The sequence below is a fragment of the Lissotriton helveticus genome, chromosome 6 (genome assembly GCF_964261635.1).
Source record: "Lissotriton helveticus chromosome 6, aLisHel1.1, whole genome shotgun sequence".
In the NCBI taxonomy this organism is placed as follows: Eukaryota; Metazoa; Chordata; class Amphibia; order Caudata; family Salamandridae; genus Lissotriton; species Lissotriton helveticus.
This window is the reverse complement of record NC_136067.1, coordinates 158,143,530-158,164,333: the sequence shown is the minus strand read 5'-3', so window position 1 is coordinate 158,164,333 and position 20,804 is coordinate 158,143,530. Positions and strand designations below refer to the sequence as shown.

The window sequence follows — 20,804 nt, the reverse complement described above, 5'->3', positions numbered from 1 at the left end:
AGTACCTGAACACTCGCCTGACCTTTTACACCCCCACCCGCCAACTACGATCGTCCAACCAAGCCCTCGCCGCGATTCCACGCATCCGAAGAGCCACCATGGGAGGAAAATCCTTCTCCTACTTGGCGGCCAAGACATGGAACTCCTTCCCCACCCACCTCCGTCTCACACAGAACCACCTCTCCTTCAGAAAACAACTCAAAACATGGCTGTTCGATCAGTAGCGAACCCCTCTCCCTTAAGCGCCTTGAGAGCCTCTGGGTGAGTAGTGCGCTATACAAATTTCAGACTTGACTTGACTTGACTTGAATGCACTGGGCCCACCCCAGTTCCCACTCACTGGTCCTGAATGGTCAGTGACGAAACCACATATATTCACATCATAAAAAACACCATTATAAGTATTTTATTGCCCTGGGATTCACTAACAGATGTTTCTGCATTCCACAGTATTCGTCTGCAGTGATGCTGGAGTAAACATGCACCTCAAGGTCCCTGTCATCGTGCCATTATTAGGCTATGCTGGTTCAGCCGAGAAGTCACCCGGCCAGCGTTTTCATAAAGGACAGTAGGCAACATCAAAGACAATTGTTCAATCAATTAAGGCTTTTTGGAGGGCATTGGTAGCCGGAGATCCTGTAAGGAAGGCAGCCAGCACATTCCCAACATGACCACTCCTCCTGGTCAAACCTTTTGGTGAAACAGGTGGTCAGAATGGGTCGAAGAAGAGGAGTTGGCCACGAAGGCCAGGCCTTCTTCTGATCAATGGAGCAGCTTCGTCTTAATCCCTCAGATGGAGCTAAGAAAAGGTTTGTTTGTTTTGCTCCATTCTTCTATCATAGTGGGGTCTCTGTGGACTTTCTAACCCATACACTTCATTCTAGGATACGTATTTAGCACTAGTCACAAAATGACAGCAAGCGATCATCGTACTAAGCAGCAAAGTTTACATCAAGACTTTGCCAGGAGGAAAAGGAAGGAGTCAAGATTGTGTAAAAGTGTAGAGGAAGGGTAACATCTTGTTTGGGGTTGAAGGCGGCTGGGAGGGTCTTTAAAGATGATAGTGAAGGGGTCGCTCTCAAGAGAGGAGTTTTAAGCTTCTTTCTGAATGCTGGAATGACTGTTTGGACCTTCTATCGGGAATGATGTTCTAGATGCACGGAGACAGAAGGCTTTGGAGTGAGAACACTTGGTTAACCGCTCTTTTCTTTCTTGATTGCGCAACATTGACTGCTTGAGGGGGTTCGTTTTTAAAGGGTTATGTTGGTGGCTCTGCAGGTGATGCAACAAGTCATCAAGATTATGTGGGAATCAACAGGCATCCACCAGCACAGGTCCATAGAAGATGGAGTGCCCTGCTCCCTGTTGAGGTCATAAAGGATAAGAGTCATTCTGCAGCCTTATTAGCAGAGGTAGCATGTTATTCTACATTACCACAAGAGGCTGTGCCATCTGGGTTTTCTTGAGAATCTAGGCCCTGAATTAGAGGTTCCTGTTGGTGATGAATCCACAAGACTGCGGTGTCACTCCGCTTCATGTAGGAAAGAGAATCCTGCATCTGAGCTTATCTTGCACTGTTGGACATGAGAATTAATTCAATTCTGGCTAGGTTCAGCTGGACGTAGGTCCTGGACACCCAGGTTAGCATTAGAATGAAGGGTTCTTGAATCAGTAAGGCCCATACCTATGGAGACTTCCAGACAGAGGTGATTGTCTTTGGCATGTCTATGGATTGCGATGGTCAAGAAGGACTCAGAACTTTCCTTTAGAGGTTAAAGATAATGGGAGACAGAAGCCACGAGCACCTAAAGTTGCCCATCTTTCAAAGATGGTGTCAGTTTGGTAGATAGGAGTCCGGTACCTGTAAATCTCATGGAACTAGCCAGGATGTTGGTGAAGGTCGCATGGTCTATAGTGTAAAGGATGGCTGAGTAGAACAGAGGACCAGGACACTGGATTATCACTAGTGCCTGTGATAGCAACCATTGGCAAAGCCAATAGGTCTCACTTTAGACAATGGGTTTTAGGCATGCTGTAGAGCATCCCTAATGGTGTGCATTATGGATAAATAAGAAAACTTATGATATGGCTGCTTATTTTTTTATATTTTAAGATTAGAGTGGGATCTGCAAATGAAAAAAAATGCATGGAAATTCTTTTTTGAAGTGCGGGTGTAGGAAGCTACAGAGGGTGGGTTTGAGGGAAGTAACGTGGGGTTGTGGGAAGGTAAAGCACAAGGGCATGAAAGCAACCGGGGAGAGGACACAAGAGTGAGCACAACATGGAGGAGGGTGGAGTGAAGCACAGAGGAGACAAGAGAGCACTCCAGAGTGCAGGGGAAGAGGAGTACACTACGGAGACATATGAAAAACAAATGCATTCTCATGGACTGCTTCAGCAAAAAGAAGGTAGTGCTTGAAAAGGACGCAGTGGAAGCATAGATGCCAGTCAATAAAAATAGATGGTACAGAGGCTATGCTCCATGGGAGGGACAAACAAAAGAATGACAAGCTGGAACACAAAGAAGAAACAGGTTGACAGGTATGGTAAGCTATGGGTGGGTTCCAAACCCTTATATAGTCTTGGTCAAGTCAGTCAAGTCATATAATTTGTATAGCGCACTACATACCCAGGGGGTTTCAAGGCGCTTAGGAAGGGGAGGAGGATTACTTGTCAAATATCCACGTTTTAAGTTGCTTTCTGAATGCTAGGTGGTTCTGGGTAAGGCGAAGGTAAGCGGGGAGTGAGTTCCATGTTTTAGCAGCCAGGTATGAAAAGGATCTGCCTCCCATGGTGGTTCTGTTGATGCGAGGTACAGTGGCGAGGGCTTGGCTGGAAGACCGTAGTTGGCGGGGGGGGGTGTAGAAGGATAGTCGTGAGTTGAGGCAGTCTGGTCCGATGTCGTAGAGTGATTTGTGTGCGTGGGTAAGTAGTCGGAAGGTGATCCTCTTATTGACGGGTAGCCAGTGGAGGTCTTTAAGGTGACCAGAGATGTGTTCGTTGCGCGGGATGTCTAATATGATCCTGGCTGAGGCGTTTTGGATTCGTTGGAGTTTCTTCTGGAGTTTTACGGTAGTACCTGCGTAGAGGGTGTTTCCGTAGTCCAGTCGGCTCGTGACCAGAGCGTGGGTGACTGTTTTCCTTGTATCGGTGGGGATCCAGCTAAATGTTTTCCTGAGCATGCGAAGAATGTTGAAGCAGGAAGAGGATACGGCGCTGACTTGTCTGTTCATTGAGAGTGAAGAGTCCAGGATAACGCCTAGGTTACGTGCGTGGTCTGTCGGGATGGGTGCTTTTCCGAGGGCTTCCGGCCACCAGGAGTCGTCCCATGCAGAGGGGGATGTACCTAAGATGAGGACTTCTGTTTTGTCTGAGTTCAGTTTCAGACGGCTTTGTTTCATCCATTCGGCAACTTCTTTCATTCCTTCGTGTAGGTTAGTTTTGGCGGTGCTGGGGTCATTGGTGAGAGAAAGGATCAGTTGAGTGTCGTCCGCGTAAGAGATGATGTTGAGGTTGTGTTGGCGGGCGATGGCCGCGAGGGGGCTCATGTATACGTTGAAGAGGGTGGGACTGAGTGAGGATCCTTGTGGTACGCCGCAGATGACTTCAGAGGCCTCGGACTTGAATGGAGGAAGGCGGACTCTCTGGGTTCTTCCGGTGAGGAACGAGGTGATCCATTCAAGTGCTTTTCCTTGGATTCCGATGTTATTGAGGCGTTGTAAAAGGGTGCTGTGGCAGACTGTGTCGAAAGCTGCAGAGAGGTCAAGGAGGATGAGGGCGACTGTGTCTCCATTGTCCAGTAGAGTTCGAATGTCGTCTGTTGCTGCGATGAGGGCGGTCTCAGTGCTGTGTTTTGCTCGGAAGCCAGACTGTGAGGAGTCGAGGGATTTGTTGGTTTCGAGGAATGCGGCGAGCTGGTTGTTGACAGCTTTCTCGATGACTTTGGCCGGGAATGGAAGAAGCGAGATGGGGCGGTAATTTTTGAGTTCGGTGGGGTCCGCTGTTGGTTTTTTCAGAAGGGCGGTGAGTTCAGCGTGTTTCCAGTCTTCCGGGAAGGCGGCGGAGTTGAAGGAGCAGTTGATGACGTCTCGGAGGTGCGGTGCTATGACGGAGTCTGCTTTGTTGAAGATGTGGTGGGGACATGGGTCTGTGGGGGATCCTGAGTGGATGGAATTCATCAGGCGGATGGTGTCCTCAGTGGAAATTGGGTTCCAGTCGTTAAGGGTGTTCACGGGGGGAAGATGATCAGCAAGTGGTAGGGTGGGTTGGTTTCCGGGTTGGTTGTCAAAGCTGTTGTGGATGTCTGCAATTTTGTTGTGGAAAAATGAGGCTAGGGAGTCGCAGAGGGTTTGAGAGGGGGTGATGTCGTTGGAGTTGGCCGAGGGATTGGAAAATTCCTTGACGATGTTGAAAAGTTCCTTGCTGTTGTGGGCGTTGTTGTCAAGTCGATCCTTGAATGCTGTTTTCTTGGCTTTTCGGATCAGTTGGTGGTGAGTGCGGGTGGCGCTTTTGAAGGCGTCCTTGGTGCTGGTGGTTGGGTCTTTTTTCCAGGCCTTTTCGAGGGAGCGGCAGAGTTTCTTGGACTTCTTGAGATCATCGTTGAACCATGAGGCTTTCTTGCTGCCAGGTTTGCTTTGACGTTTTTTCAGTGGAGCTAAGGTGTCGGCGGTGTTGGATAACCATAGGGTGAGGTTGGCGGCGGCTTCGTTAGCGTTAGAGGAGAGGGCTGGGGAGTTTCGAAGGAGCGATGCGGAGATTTGGTCCGTGGTGATTTTGTTCCAGTTTCTTTGCAGGGTAGGTTGGAGGTGGATGTTGGGTTTTGGTTTGTTGTAGGTGAAGTGAACGCAGCTGTGGTCGGTCCAGAGGAGATCCGTAGTGTGGCTGAAGGAGACATGGTTGCTGGAGGTGAATATGGGGTCGAGTGTGTGACCTGCGATGTGGGTGGGGGAAGTGACTAGTTGTTTAAGTCAGAGGTTGGCGAGGTTGTCCAAGAGGGTGGTGGTGTTGCGGTCGTTGATCTTTTCAAGGTGAAAGTTGAGGTCTCCCAAAAGGATGTAGTCTTTGGAGGGGAGCGTGTGTGGGGTGATGAAGTCCGTGATGTCTTCACTGAATTTTGCGCGGGGTCCTGGTGGTCTGTAGAGGAGGGTGCCTCTGAGTGTGGTTTTGGGGTCGATGTGGACCTGGAAGTGGAGGTGTTCGGAGTTGGCGAGGTTGGCGTCAGAGCTGGTTGAGTTGCGGATTGATTTCTTATGGACGATAGCGATTCCTCCTCCTGTGTGGCCGGTACGGTCTTTGCGAGTGATCTTATAGTCGTCAGGGATGGCAATGGTGATGTCTGGTGCGGAGGAAGCATTCATCCATGTTTCCGTTAGGAAGGCGATGTCCGGAGAAATGGTGTCTAGTAGATTCCATAGGTCAATGGCGTGCCTGTGGACTGATCGGGTGTTGAGAAGGATGCATTGAAGGTGATTGGGGTCGGGGATCTGTGGTGTGGTCGTAGCGGAGATGTTGACAGTGCCGATGAACTTGCAGGAGTAGCAAGAGAAGGGTCCATGGGTGTGTCCAGGAGCGGCTTGGGCGCAGTTGGGGGCGCGACCGGGGTTAAGGGCTAGGAGGGTGGCGGCATCGTAGGTAATGCGGGAGGGCTGGGCAGCGCGAGGGGCAGGGGGTCTGGCGCTGGGCGCGGTCCAGGCGCGGACGGGCGTAGACGGGCTTACCTTTGGCGCACATTCGGCGCGGATTGGGCGCGGTCGCTGCGCGTGAACGCTGCGCGCGGGAACTACTGTCATATATGGAGAGTGGAGGGGGAGGGGCGAGGGCGTCTCAGCTGGGAGGCGGGTCGGGCACACGAGGAGGACAATAAACAAACAAAATGGAGGCGGGGGGAGGAGCAGATCGGAGCGCTATTGGCAAACGCGCAGACAATGTTAAAACAGCCAAATTGAATATCTATAGCGCTAATAAGGCAAAGCGCTATACAAGGCACACAGCAGGTGAAAGCAGTTGCAAGTATTAGAGAGATCCTTTAGCAGAGCAGCGCTACGATACCAGGTTGCAGCCAGGGGCACAGGGAGCGACCGCTCTATCCGTGAGGAGGAGCGAGTCACAGCGTTTACAGCAGAGCAGCGCTGTATTAAGCTAGTGGGAGGGCGTCTCAGCTGGGAGGCGGGTCGGGCACACGAGGAGGACAATAAACAAACAAAATGGAGGCGGGGGGAGGAGCAGATCGGAGCGCTATTGGCAAACGCGCAGACAATGTTAAAACAGCCAAATTGAATATCTATAGCGCTAATAAGGCAAAGCGCTATACAAGGCACACAGCAGGTGAAAGCAGTTGCAAGTATTAGAGAGATCCTTTAGCAGAGCAGCGCTACGATACCAGGTTGCAGCCAGGGGCACAGGGAGCGACCGCTCTATCCGTGAGGAGGAGCGAGTGGTAAGAACACAATGTTTTTTGCAACTTAGACAGATGCACTGCCCGGTGGATTTGACCTAAAATAGGATGCCTACCCGCTGCCTGGTTGGTTACTTCCCTTTGCTGCGGCAAGATCTAAAACCAACCTGGTAGTTGTGTATAGCAACATATTGTGACAATCTTAAAATACAATTGCCAACTACAACACAGAAGCTGCCAAGTACTGATGCCATCGGTATAATTCCAGATCAATTGTTACAATAAGCTTAAGGGTGTAATTTTATAGTGCCATTGATCATTCAGTGTTTTAAGAAATAAAAAGAATCTTAGAATGATTAAGTTACAATGACGGCTTTTTCTAATGAAGTATATCTCTGGGCATATGGGCCTAGTTCATGGCTTCAGCTGTGACGGAAAATGTGAACCAGGACGCATGTTGGATTTGCACATGCAGTCATCAGCGTTTGCGTTCAGCTTGGAAGATATTATGGTATACTTGAGATACACTGATATGGACTCAAAGTGGCCAATGACGAGAGACAGCTAGGGCTAGTAGTTAAAATAGCAAACTGTAGTTACTTACTAAGATCTCATAATGGAGATTTGAGCTAGTCTTGGAGCCTCTATTGAGCACTTACCTCAGGCACCAGATTTTACTGTGAGGCAAGGGCTCTGATATGAATAAAAACGTTGCAAATATTATCATGTGAGAAGTGGTGAAGGTAACGGAATAAGAAATACTCTACTCAAGAGCCTACATAAAAGTAGAAGATAGAGTACCCAACAGTGGCTATTAGCAGAAAAAGGCTACCAGTTCAGCTTCAATGTTTAAATATACATGACAACAACTCTGTATATTGAATCCAACTTCAGTGTTTGGTGTTAAGATCTATCACGCCGCACATCTCAAGTACATACCGTTCTAGCCCCCCGTCCTCCAAATTACGAAACTCTGGATTGGTCCAGGTAGAAAACTTTTCCAAAATGTACGCAGCTAGTCCAACCGGGGAGCTGTTTAACCCAATACCTAGGAGAAAAAACAGGAGGGAAAATTTCAGTACCAGACAACTTCAGTTTCCACTTATTACTTTGGTTGTATATACCGCCCATGCTGGCTGCTCCTGGTGGGTCTGAACATTTGGACATGTAACTTGTACAATAAATACTACTGAGATACCACTACCAGTCTGGACCAAGTTATTACAATTTTATGGCGACGAGGACCCTCAAAGATGACATATAATACAATATAGCTAGGATACAACAAATAGCGTACTGAATTAAACCCTTGATGCAGTCTCCCTTGCGATTTACTAATTCCATTCCTGTCAGGTACTTTAGTAAAGTTAAACCGAGTATCATTAATGCTTTTTAGGATGAGCCTAGCAATCAGTACAAGCCGTCTGGTTGCAAAATAACTATTGTCAGATCAACAAGAATGTACTTAAAGCCCACCCATTGTTTACCACTGGTTAGCTTTATTGTCACTAATATAAATGTAAATGTAATGTGCTTGTATTTATATAGCGCCTTCTACCCTGAGGTCTCGTAGCGCTGTATTCATACCGCTGTGGAACCCTTCCTCGCTTTCCTGTGAAATGTCCACTCCTGGGCACCCCCAAGGTAAAGCCAGGCATCCAAGCGCTGCTGGGGCCGTTGTGGAGATTAAGCAAGCTATTGCCCAGAGTTGCAGAGTGGGACTCCATGATTAGAATAGACACCGAGGCGAGAATTATCAGGTCCGAGGAAATTGAGCCCAAGAGCCGCCGAGGCAGGAATTGAACCCTGGTCCCGGGCCAGACCTCTGCATCAGGGTCTGACGCTCTAACCATTGAGCCACGCTTCTCCACATGAACTCGCTTCTTATTCCATGCCTTGAATTGTTCATCTTGTGTTATAGGTTTTTTTTTCATTAGGACAAGTACATCAACATACAAATTACAACCCCTCTCGATCACCCCAATTGCCAAAGAGTCCAGCAGGCCGCGGCTCGAGGATTTGAGGGCCAGGAGGAAGCATGTGTGGGCCATGAAGATGAACGGCAGTGGCTAAAAATACAAAACACGTTTTGGTCATCTGAGATCTTAGGTGCTCACCTTTGTCCAATGTTGGCATTTTTAACACAATAGCCACCACACAATGAGCTACATACTTTGCGTTCCGTGTTGCAAGAATTCCAAGATGCAGAAGGGCTGCGGCATGCTGATTCACTGTCATATACAACAGTAGAAACGTTCCCACTGCCAGACAGGATCCCTTTCTTGCATTTCACTTTAAAAAAAAACACTTTGGCAGCTTAGCATTTTGAAAAGCATTTCCTCCTAAAAATGTGATGGTTTAAGTCCTGTAACTATTTTGCACACCCCTGTCTAATACCGTAATACACCGTTGACTATCATTTATCTTTTCTTTTTATTACGCACATCAGCACTGTAAAAACAGTTATGGTTCTGGCTCAAATGCAAAAGACCAATGAAATAATCAGATATGGTTAGTAACACTTAGGCCATAACTCGCAACACCCACCATGCTCAAAATACCACGGATATTCTTTTGATTTGAAGTAGTCATTTAAAAAAGCTGATCAAGTGGTATTTCAATTGTCAAGAAAAACTCCATTCCTGTAGGAATTTGTAAATGTAGTAGATATAGAGGTGCTTAAAGTAGGGCCCTCTACCTATTGCACTCCCCATGTTAGACTCATGTTTTGATTTGTGACCTTTCCCTTAATTGTAAAGCACTCCGATATCCTTCGGGATCAAGTTTGCGCTATATAAAACTTTATAAATCAAAATAAATAAAAAACATGGCAGACAACACGGGTTGTGGTGTTGTTAAATAACTGATGAATATCGGGGTTTTTCAGCATTTGGGCTAGAAATACAACTCAGTCCCTTTTTCAGCTCATACTTCAAAATCAAATCTATTTTTGGCTAACCTTTTCAAATATTTGAAGAAAGTTTACCAAATTTCAGTTACCATTTTGGGGTGCACATGGGGTTACAGAAACGAAGTTAAGTGAACCTTGATTAAGGATTTAATGATTTATAGAATGAAGATAATTAAAAAATATATATATATATTATTAAGTATCATTTTTGGATGTTCATATAAACAATTGGCAACTTTACGTGACAACACACGTGACAACACTGCAAAAGGAAACATTGAGCCTGCAAGATGAACATATTACAGTTATCACCAAATATGTAACTAATGGAGGCACAATGGCTTCATAATCCAACTGTACGCTTAGAAGCTTTTTTGTCTACATATTTGTTACAGGGTAGTTTTTGAGTTCTTGTAAGGAGTAATCACTTTGCTAGTGGCTCTATGGTACATTGCTACCTGTTCTCCTTGACTTGATGTCCTCACTTAACCTAGTCCATGATGTTCTTCTCAGGTACTCCAAGTTTTTTATAAATATCTTCAGACAACCCCTCCCTTTACATTCCACTTTATCCGATGACATACACCAGTTCACACTCTGGGTCCATTCCTCAGTGGGTGATGGTAATAGACTGGTCCATCATAGTGTTATATCTTTACTTGGTAAGGGCCAATGCATTAGTCTCAGTGGACTAATGCATCCACTGCAGGGGCCTGTGTTTGACCTCATGGTCACAGGTTCAAATCCCGGCAGGTCCACTCAGCCTTTCATCCATCTGATGTCTATAAAATGAGTACCTTTGAGTTGGGTAACAATAAACATCTGTTATTCAGCGCCAAGATACCCAAGGGTGAACGTGTGCTTTACAAATACACATGTTATGTTATAAGAGACCCAGAGTTTGGCCTCCTGATTGCTACCCATTTACTTCCTGTATTTCTCTATGACGAGACACACTACAACACGTGGATAAACGTAGCCTCTTGGCCACAGTCTCATAAGCACATTTCAGTATTAGTTCACCCAAATATCCACAGCTGAACCTTTGCATCTTACACTGTATGGAGAGATTTCAATTGGACCAAACAGGAACCCTATCTTGCTGATAAGTCTCTGGGTGTATGCACATGATTCCTATCATAACCCATTTTCTATTGGGCGTATGTCTTTTTCCACCTGGCTTTGACGCCATCTAGTGTTTTTTGTGTGTGGACCATTAACATTGTGGATATCAGGAATATTGTCTTTTTTTGCAGTTCTAGCCTCTAATAATCTTACTTCTTGGGGTGGCACTTCTAGCTTTACCATCAGCCTCTTAATGCAAGAAGTACTATGCTTGAGCTGCTAGTATTTTGATGTATGCATGTTTTGTAACCTAGAGTCGGATTGCAATTGTGTAAGTGAATTTTTAACATTTACCAACTGAACTCGGCATAAAGACGCTTTAGTAATTCAGGATAACAATATTTCAGTGGCCTGTAATAAACAAACATGAGAACCATACTGTGCACTCAATTGCTCTGCTTAGCCACTCATTAAAAAAAAAAATCAACAGTATATAAGAGTACAATGGGTGCACACTATGAGCTGAAAAACATATAACTATATTGAAATACATCAGTAAGTTAAAGTGCTTCTGAAAAAAAAATAGCACTATAAAAAATGCTTATCTGATTGTGACTGATTATCTCTATTACAGTATACACCTTCCAACATGATCTAGGAATGATTAAGGTATTTTGTGTCGTGTCATAATGTATTTTTTTTAACTCAACTGTTCTAATAGTTTTTAGATTGTGTTCCTTATGTGTAGTAGCCTGCTGTTTTTGTAACTTTAACATCTATTGGAACATTGGTGTTTTATCTTAAAATAATTATATAATCACTTGTTTTTAGCTCTCGCCTGAGACAGCGAATGTGTTCAAGCTTGCAAGATATTTTGTTTACTAGAAGGGGCTTCGAGCCTGCCCATTGCTTACCATTCATTGGTTTCAGTGTCACTCTTATTTGCTCCCTTCTAATTGGCTGGCACATGCTGCTTCACATCCTCTTCTTTTATTTGGAGCATGGCGCAAGTACTTCTTTCCCCGTGCTGCTTCTTCCTACCCTGCTTCTTCTGACCCTCCCGTTGTCCATGCTGCTTCTTTCCTCCCTCTCATTATCTTTCTTTTCCCCTTGTTGCTTCTTTCTTCTTCCCTCCCGCCACATATTTTCTCTCGTCTTCCTCAGTGTTGCTTATGTCTTCTTCCCCCATGATGCTTCTTCCCTCCCACCTTCCACCCTTCTGTTGTCTGTGTTGCTTCTTCCCCTTGTTTTTAGTCTTGCTTCTTCCCTCCCATCCGTTGTCCGGATTGCCTCACTTCCCATACCACACAGTATTTTCATGCACCATTGTTTATTTCCTGCCATACGGTTCCTCCAAATAATCACTACAGGCATGAATTGCTATTTGTTTTGGTAGTCCAAGACCAAGAGTTGATCAGGTTTCAGCCTGAATTACCCCAGCCATGTGATCCGGTTTATTATGCGCAACTATGCATACTGTAAGGATTCACCTTGTGTGCAGTGCAAACCACAAAGCGAATTATTGTAGTTTAGACAATGTATTGCGACTTATATAGCGCACGTATCACCCGAAGGCATCAAGGCGCTTGCTTAGGGAACCCATCCTGGTATTCCCCTGTGAGATACCCCAGCAGGTTATCCACAAGGTGAAAGCCAGGCATCCCGCCGCGAGGGGCCGTAGTGGAGATTAAGCAAGCTATTGCCCAGAGTCGCAGAGTGTGACCCCGTGAGTCGAGTAGGCACCAGAGCGAGAATTGTCGAGTCCGTGGAATTTTTGAGCCCGAGACCCGCCGAGGCGGGGAATCGAACCCTGGTCCACGGCCGATCTCAGCTTCCGGGTCTGCCGCCTCTAACCACTGAGCCACGCTTCTCCACAATAGTGTATCTATTCAATTCAAAGGCTCTTATTTTATCTACCTCACAAAGATGAACATCTCCCCGACTAGTATTTGACACTGAGAACTGGTGCAGGTTTCCCAAAGATTACGGCAGCAGACACTTACCCGACTAGGCTATTCTACATGTAAGCGGAGGATCAAAGCTCCACTTGTTCTTGGTCACATCTGCACCAGGAACACAAAATAATGTGGCAGCCAAATTCATTTATTAGTTTGTAGAGCAGGTTATAACAAAGCCCAGCCTCAAAGACACCTCCGCAGACTGGCCCTTACAACTGTGCAAAAGTGGGTTAGCGTGCCAACTTCCTACTTCTCGTTAATCAACAAGTCTGAGTTTGGCTTTACCAATGCTTGTTTCAAGTAGAACCTCTTCCTGCATATATTCGCCATTTTGTAGCACTGCAAACAAAAAAGTGTTCTTATTAATTAACCAAGTTACACCATTTGTATCTGCCTCAGAATGATGAAATCCCGAGAAGGCCCTGCTGAGATTAAACCGGTTTCCTGCGGATTAAACATCGGTCCCTCCACAAACCAGCATTCTATCCCTGCTAGTGGTGCAACTTACGGATGTCTTCACAGCAGGACATTTTAGAAAAGGCTAAATCATTTGCAGAGCATTTCTGTCATAACACTGATTTTGATACTGGATTTTTATAGCGAAAGTGTTCAGGAGACCTGTTCATTCGTGCATGATAGCAGGTTATCATCACTGCTGAGCTCAAACTTACCTTCAAACCTGTCCCCAGACCTGAAAATTGCCCAAGTTAATGTTGCTATTAATAAAAATTAACATCTAGGCAGAGCCTATCGAACTGCAGGCCCCTGTGTAACATTAGTGAAAAAAGAAAAAGCAGTTTTTCAAGTGCTGATCCACCTTGGGTGGGTCAGGACTCTTTCTTGGGTGGGCCTGGCCCACTCTATACCCTGGCCTGGAGTCCAGACACTACAAAACCACAGAATCAAAGACACGTTAATAAACGACTGTACCAGACAGGAAAAATCTATACTTTGAATAAATCATATAGCAGCCATTGCCTCCTGGAACTGTGCTGGGGCACTCATATATGAAACTTTATCGAACTGCCTCCACCTCAGGGTCCCTACAGACCCAAGACCACCGCCCAAGTGCAACACCATCTGTACACCTGGTTGAACGACGGCAAGAATGTGATGCTCTGTAAATATGTAATGTATAATTCTCCAACCCTAATAGCTTTTTAATCCCTATAGCGTGGCGTAGAATCCGCCGCAGTGCGGACATTTCCGTGCGCGGGCGGGGCCGCGTCGGCCAACGGATGTGCGCAGCACTATGGAGGTAGTGCTCGCGACGGACGTTGGCCGACGCACGCACGCAACGGGTTAAAATATAATCTTGAGTGATTTGCAACTTGTATATATGTAACTCTAACCTCTAGTATCTGTTGTAGACGTATGCACTTACTACCATTCTTTTGTGAATTTAGAGTTTTTCTGTTTGTATCTTTTATGTCACTCATGTACTCCTAAGTCCTTATGTAATGTAACTGGTCCTTATGTAAAGCGCTCTGACACCCTTGGGTAAAGTTCGTGCTATATAAAATCGCATTAAATGAATACAGCACAGGAAGTACTTGTCCCTCCGAGCAGCAAGGGGAGGTAATCACGTGAGATCAGGAAGGGGTGCTGGCGACTAAGTTCTGCCTGGTAACACAACACTTTGTGAAAGTCCCACTTTCCTGTCTCCAGCCGAATATCTGCTCTGTGAACTGTGAACAGTGCCAGGCTTAGCGAGGCCCCTTGCATTTTGCAGGGGTTAGCGTAATTGCATGCCCGAGCTGGGCAGATTAAGGTTTTCTTCAATGGACTGTATGTTGAAATTCAGCCAAGAGTCCTGCTGGTTATTGGGCCGTGATTTAACCCTTTGCAGGGCTTTGTAAAACTCTTTCTAAGCGCATTAGAAAAGCTCTGCTAAAATAGCAATGCTGCTCTTTGCCATTATGCAACTGTTTTTCGCCAAAGAAGTTTTATTGAAGATATTACTAGAATTATCTATTTATCAAGATGTTTTGAAGCTCCGATTATTATTTGACCACAATTTCGCAGCACTAGAACTTGCTGAAAAATAAAGGAAAACCACAGTGTAAGAGATCATAGTTGGGCCATTCCGTGGGTGGGCCTCCCTCCCAACAGGCAGTGGCCCAGATACAATACATTTCTTAACAAGCATTGGCAAAGCCAATAGGTCTCGCCTATACAAGAGCTCATGGCTTTGCCCATGTGTTTTAGCCATGTTGTACACCAGTGTGGCTGCTACTCAGCATGGTAAAAGTTAGTGATGTAGAGGAGAGTGCTGTGGAGTGCTGCAGACTGGAGTGGCATGCAGTGTTGAGTATTGGAGTGGCACAGAGTGAAGTAGCGTGGAGTGGCGTACTGTAGAGTCGACTGGCGTACAGTGCACTGTGTAGGAAGCTGGGTTTCTGTTGCAGTAACCCCCTACTTTTTGCCAGACTACTGATGCACTTTGACTATATGTACCTTGGGTCCCTGCCAATCAGGTTCCCAGGGCCTGTGTTGTTTCCCAAAACTGTACCTTGTACCCCCAATTGGCACCTCTCTGGCCACTTGTCAGTCCCTTGTAAAAGGTACCATGGGTACCAAGGGCACTGTGGCCAGGAAAGGCCTCTAAGGGCTGCAGCACTTATTGTGTCACCCTTAGAGGCCCTGTATCTTTACACACACACACTGCCTTTACAGGATGTGTGTTTTGGTGCAGAACAAAGTGAAGAGTCGACATGGCACACATCCCTGTGTGCCATGCCTAAAACCCACTTCCCTGGCATAGGTCAGCCACCCCTCTAGCTGGGTGCACTATACCAGTGGTGAGGGTACAGGTGCATGAGTCATGTACCCCTACAGTGTCTAAACCAATTCTTAGACATTGTAAGTGCAGTAATGCCATTAAGAGTATATCGTGCTGGGAGTTTGTCATTACGAACTCCACAGCACCATTACTAAAAACTGGGAGGTTTGGTTTCAAACTTCTCCGCTCATTAAACCGACACTGATGCAGGTGTGGGATTTAATGAAAAATGCACTCAGAGGGCATCTTAGAGATGCCCCCTGAAAAACGACCAGCCTCTGGTGGGTTCCCTAACTGGTACACACCAGCCTGCCATCACAAGGCATGTTTCTGGGGCCCTGGGGTGGGAGCCTTCGCTCCCTGAGCCCAGAAACAAAGCCTTTACTGGGCAGAAGTAGTCACACCTCCCCCAGGCCAGGAATAGCCATCTGTGGCAGGGGAGCTTCAAAGGCCTTGCCACCTTTGTAATGCGACCCACAGCCATATTAAAACAAATGTTTGCTTATTAAGGCGTTATAAAGAAGTTGCAAAAGCTCCTTGAAACCCTGATCAGTACTGTACACTTTTATTATTCTTCCTGCACAATCCATGTGCAATACCCTGAACCCCATCTCAAAGCTGGACCTAATTACCTACAATTACATTTTTTTTTAATCTCCAAACATTCTCAAAACCAAGACTGTGCAGCTGTCTGGTTTGGTAAAGACATCTTGGGGACACTCAGGAAGTTTCCCTGGGAATGCATTCTACCTGTTGCTTACCGTAGGCTTTTGGTTTTGTATCTCACATTTGCTGGCTTTTTATTTGCTGGCTTTATTTGTTTTAGGCTATCCAGGGAGCGTTCTTCCCTCCTGTTAGAAATGGGGGTCTCTAGTTGGCAATGGCTGGCCACTGTCCAACTAGGGACCCTTCTTAATGAAGTCAGAGTAAGGGGGCTACACCCTTAATAACCAACCCATGCTCAACCCTGTGGTAACGTAGCACGAGCAGCTAGGCTTATCTCAGAGGCAGTGTGTAAAGCATTTATGACCATACACGGTAACACAGTGAGGAACACTACAAAGGGACACCACACAAGTAAGAATACAAATAAGTATCTTTATATATAGACTTAACACAAGACCAATAATGTTAAAAAATACGATTAGTCTTGAAAGGCTGTAAAAAATAGTTCAGTGTGCAAATAGGTGTTCAGTTCAAGGCAGTGGTCTCTGCGACCCTTTACTTACAAAGTACCTGGATTTCGTAGCAAACCCAACAAAATGTCGCAAACGAGCTGTAGCAATGATTTTCTTCATGCGAGGCCGGCGATGCGTTGAATCCTTGCCGCAAGGGAGGATGATGCGCCTGTCTGCCGATGCGTGCGGGACAAAGCGACAAACTTCTTCACGCTAGGCCAGCGATGCGTTGACCCTTTGCCGCAAGGGGGGATGATGGGCTGAGCCTGTTGCGTGTGCGACCTTGTTGCGATGAGTAGAAATGGCGCTCCGCGAGGGAGCGACGCTCCGGGCGTGATGTGAGGAAAATGGCGGACGCACGGCGCCCGCACTGCGATGCAATGATCTCGATGCGATGATCCAGGATTAGCAAGTACTCAGCGGCCCGCAAACGTGCGATGATCTTTCGGAGTAGCGTGCACTTTGGGGCCCGCAAGCGTGCAATGGTTCTTGGTTTGCAGTACAAAAGGGGGTGGTGATGGCAGGAGCATCTGAACCAATCAAACACTCACACCCAGTCAAAAGATCTGGGTTTAATCCATCACCGTTCTTTAGCCCACTCTGCCACCCCAGTTCAGACATGGCTATATGCAAATCAGTCTGACCCTGTGCCTCATGGGAACAGTCCAGCCCGAACTGCCAAGCCATGCCTTCCCTGGACCGGAAACAAGCTTCCGAGGACCGGTTTCTGGCATTACAGCCGTCTTCAGCCCGGCTTGCTTGAATCCAGTGGCAAAGTGAGCAAGGGACTCACGTCTGAGCATACCCTGCCACACTTATGGCGGCCAAAAGCGGTACAAAAGGGGGTGGTGATGGACGGAGCATCTGAACCAATCAAACACTCACACCCAGTCAAAAGATCTGGGTTTAATCCATCACCGTTCTTTAGCCCACTCTGCCACCCCAGTTCAGACATGGCTATATGCAAATCAGTCTGACCCTGTGCCTCATGGGAACAGTCCAGCCCTAACTGCCAAACCATGCCTTCCCTGGACCGGAAACAAGCTTCCGAGGACCGGTTTCAGCCCGGCTTGCTTGAATCCAGTGGCAAAGTGAGCAAGGGACTCACGTCTGAGCATACCCTGCCACACTTATGGCGGCCAAAAGCGGTACAAAAGGGGGTGAGACTGGGGTGGCTTAGTGGGCTAAAGAATGGTGATGGATTAAACCCAGATCAGTTGACTGGGGGTGAGTGTTTGATTTGCTCAAACGCTCCGTCCATCATCCCCTTTTGTATCGCTTTGTTCGCCCTAAGTGTGGCAGGGTATGCTCAGACGTGAGTCCCTTGCTCACTTGGCCACTGGATTCAAGATAGCCTGGCTGATGAGGATTATGAATCCGAAACCGGTCCCAGGATGCTTGTTTCCGGTCCATGGAAGACATGGCTTGGCAGTTCGGGCTGGACTGTTCCCATGAGGCACAGGGTCAGACTGATAGCCATGTCTGAAATGGGGTGGCTGAGTGGGCTAAAGAATGGTGATGGATTAAACCCAGACCAGTTGACTGGGGGTGAGTGTTTGATTTGCTCAAACGCTCCGTCCATCATCCCCTTTTGTATCGCTTGGTTCTTGGTTTGCAAGCACTCTGCGGCAGCAGCGCTGTGATTTTTCTGACGCTGTTCAGCTGTGGCGGCTCACAAACGGGCGTTAGCGACAATTTCAGCACTCTTTTCTCTGGAGTTGAAATAGAGGCCCTGGAACTCACGGGGGGCTCACCTTCAGATAGTACTCCTCGCAGGGAGGAATCAAAAGGCTGGTGGGGGGAGTCAGATGTGCCTGTGACTCCAGCAGGAGGCTAGCTCTCGTCTAGCCCTTGGGTGATTGCTTTAGCAAAATACAAGTTCTCTCATAAGTCCTTTTCCCTCATCTTCCAAGTCCAGGGGAAACTACTGCAGGCCAATCCAAGAAATAGCACACAAGCACAAGGACAGTCCTCTCCTGCAGAGTCCTTCAGTGAAACAGACAGAGGTTCTTCTTGACATCCAGGAGCAATACAAAAATCCGGGGTTTGGGCACAGATATTTATACCCCAAAAGTCTTTGTTCTCAAAATCTCTAGTCACGGAACCCAGCCAGAACCAGTTCTGCTCAGGCCTGGAGCACTTTGTTTACCAGGCTGCATCCTTCCTTTCAGAAAGAGGGGGTCTGCCATCAGACGCACAGTAGGAGGTGGAGCCAGCATTCACCTTGCCAGGCACAGTCCTATTCAGGTCAAGGAGCTACCCCTCCCCAGTACTCAATGCAGATCTCTCTATTCAACCCAGGTCTGACTCAGCCTGCCTTGCCCTTCTAAACCCAGACAGTCAATACACATAACAGCAGAGCACACTTGAAGGCTTAGGCAAGAAAATACCTACTTTCTAAAAGTGGTATTTTCAAACACAGAATATTAAAACCAACTTTGCTAAAAGATGGATTTTATTATTCTGACCTCAGACATACTAAACTTTAATTTCTACCATGTTCCCTGAGTCAGTTAGGACTATAAGATGTAATAGCCAGACTTCCCATTCTAACCTATGGAGAACAGGTAGCCTTGCAGCAGTGAAAAACAAATTGGAGCGTAATTCACTACCAGGACATGCTACACATATCAAGCCATGTCCTGACTTACACACACAATGCACCTACCATAGGGGTGACTGACACGATGCCAAGGGAAGGTTCTGGGGCTAGGAAGTGTGGGCACTTCACAGCCAAGATGGCAGTTCCGGACTGTACACAAACACTGCAGTGGCAGGTCTGAGGTACCATTTACAAACTGCTTCTGTGGGTGGCGCAAACCAGCGCTGCAGGCCCGCCAGCAGCATTGGGGTTACCAGCCCTGGGCACACACAGGCCACACTACAAGGGACTAACAGGTAACCCAAATAAGCCAATCAGGGATATACCAATTCACAGTTACATTTACACAGGGCGCATTCGCGCTGTAGCACTGAATGGCAGTGGCACAGCGCCCAGAGCATCTAATACCAGCAAAAACAGAGTAGACAACAGCGAAACATGGAAGGGAGACCCACGCCAATGGTGCCAGGTCTAACACTTCCCAAGGAGCAAAGCCTTTTCACACCAACTCCCCTTGTCTACTTCCACAAGTGCACCTTTCTGGAAACAGACCTGTAACTATTGTTCTTATCTTGTCACGTTTGCTGTGTATTCAAAGACCAAGGTCGTATGTCAGGCTCTGTCTTCTGAAGGAGATTGGTGTTTACTTTTCTTTCTCTAACTTCTTTTTTTAAAGCCTTTATTTAACCATTTATCAGTTACCGTACATGAGAAAAAAAAGAAAAGGAGGTGGGATTCGAAACAATGAAACATTTGTGTGTACGTACTTGTTTACAAGTACAAAAATCACGATTGCATTAGAACCGTACTGGGGGAACAAAAAAGAGCGCTAGTGGGGCGACTGTCAAAGAAAAGTGGGATTGTTTCAAGAAAGGGAAATACAGTAGGTGAAGAATTAATCATCAGTATTTTGGCTAGTGTAGCCTGAGAACGAGACGGGTGTTGGTGCCAGCGGAGTAGACTCGGGGGAGTCAGAGGCCAAAGTGAGGAGATATGAACGGAGAAGCTGCCAAATTTCTTTCGGCCGATCAGAGCGCAGTTGTATGAAGCATAAACCTAGCTAGTTAGATTACAGTAGCTCTTGCTTTGCAGCTACCCTGGACTGTGGGAAGTGTAGCATTGCCCCAGCGAAGTGCAATCTCTTGCTTTGCCAACAAGAGTGCAATGGCAGCAAAGCAGCAGTGTGTTATATGGATGGGTGAGACATTGCCCAGAAATGCCATGAGAGGTGAGGGGGCTCAGTGCTAAAGGGATAATTCAGGATAGGGCACCGAACACTTCCGCCCAGTACATCGCAATAACTGGACAGGTTCCTTTCAGGTGCGGGAAGTATGCATCTGGGGATGGACACTTAGGACAAATTGATGACCTTGAGGGGTCAATCCTGGCAAGCCCTCATCGGTTGTATGTTTCAAAGTCATGCATAGACAGTGCAGTTTGGAGATCATGTTTGATCTATCAGGGTCTGTAACCAGGAGAAGGAAGGGGGGAGGGGGTGGTGGCAGTCATCCGTGAGTAAGGAAGAAATTCGAGCTTGTTGTCTGCTGTGTAATCAGGGTCGGCACTAGGGGTGGTGCAACGGGTGCCACCACAACGGGTGCTGACTTCAGGGAGCCCGATCTTGCAAGTTTGTTTTAGTTTTAAAAGCACTTGCTGCGGCGTTCCTTGCCTCCAGCAATTTCTAGACAACAATAAAAATGTTGAGATAACTCCAGTGATTAAGGTCCTTCTTGGACAGAGATCAGAGATTCGTCTTGTTGATGTTTTGGCTGATCATAAAATAGCCCAGAAGGTTAATATTCCTGCTGCAATGAACGTGTACCTTGTAGATCACAGAGTGCATATAATGTAAATAAGGTGAGTGGGTTACTGCTTTTCTGAGAGACATCCTTTTGTTACTTGCAGTTTATAAGT

At 46.7% G+C, this 20,804-nt stretch overlaps 1 protein-coding gene across 5 annotated transcripts in view; it reads right to left on the bottom strand.

The window, feature by feature from the left end:
• The window catches only part of LOC144762368 (epoxide hydrolase 1-like), a 294,492-nt gene that overhangs the window by 18,678 nt on the left and 255,010 nt on the right, over positions 1-20,804 (bottom strand). For all 5 annotated transcript variants that reach the window (XM_078647530.1, XM_078647533.1, XM_078647532.1 and 2 more), the window contains one exon: positions 7,334-7,442. In XM_078647530.1, coding sequence (XP_078503656.1) covers positions 7,334-7,442 — 109 coding nt within the window. The remainder of the gene's footprint in view (positions 1-7,333; positions 7,443-20,804) is intronic.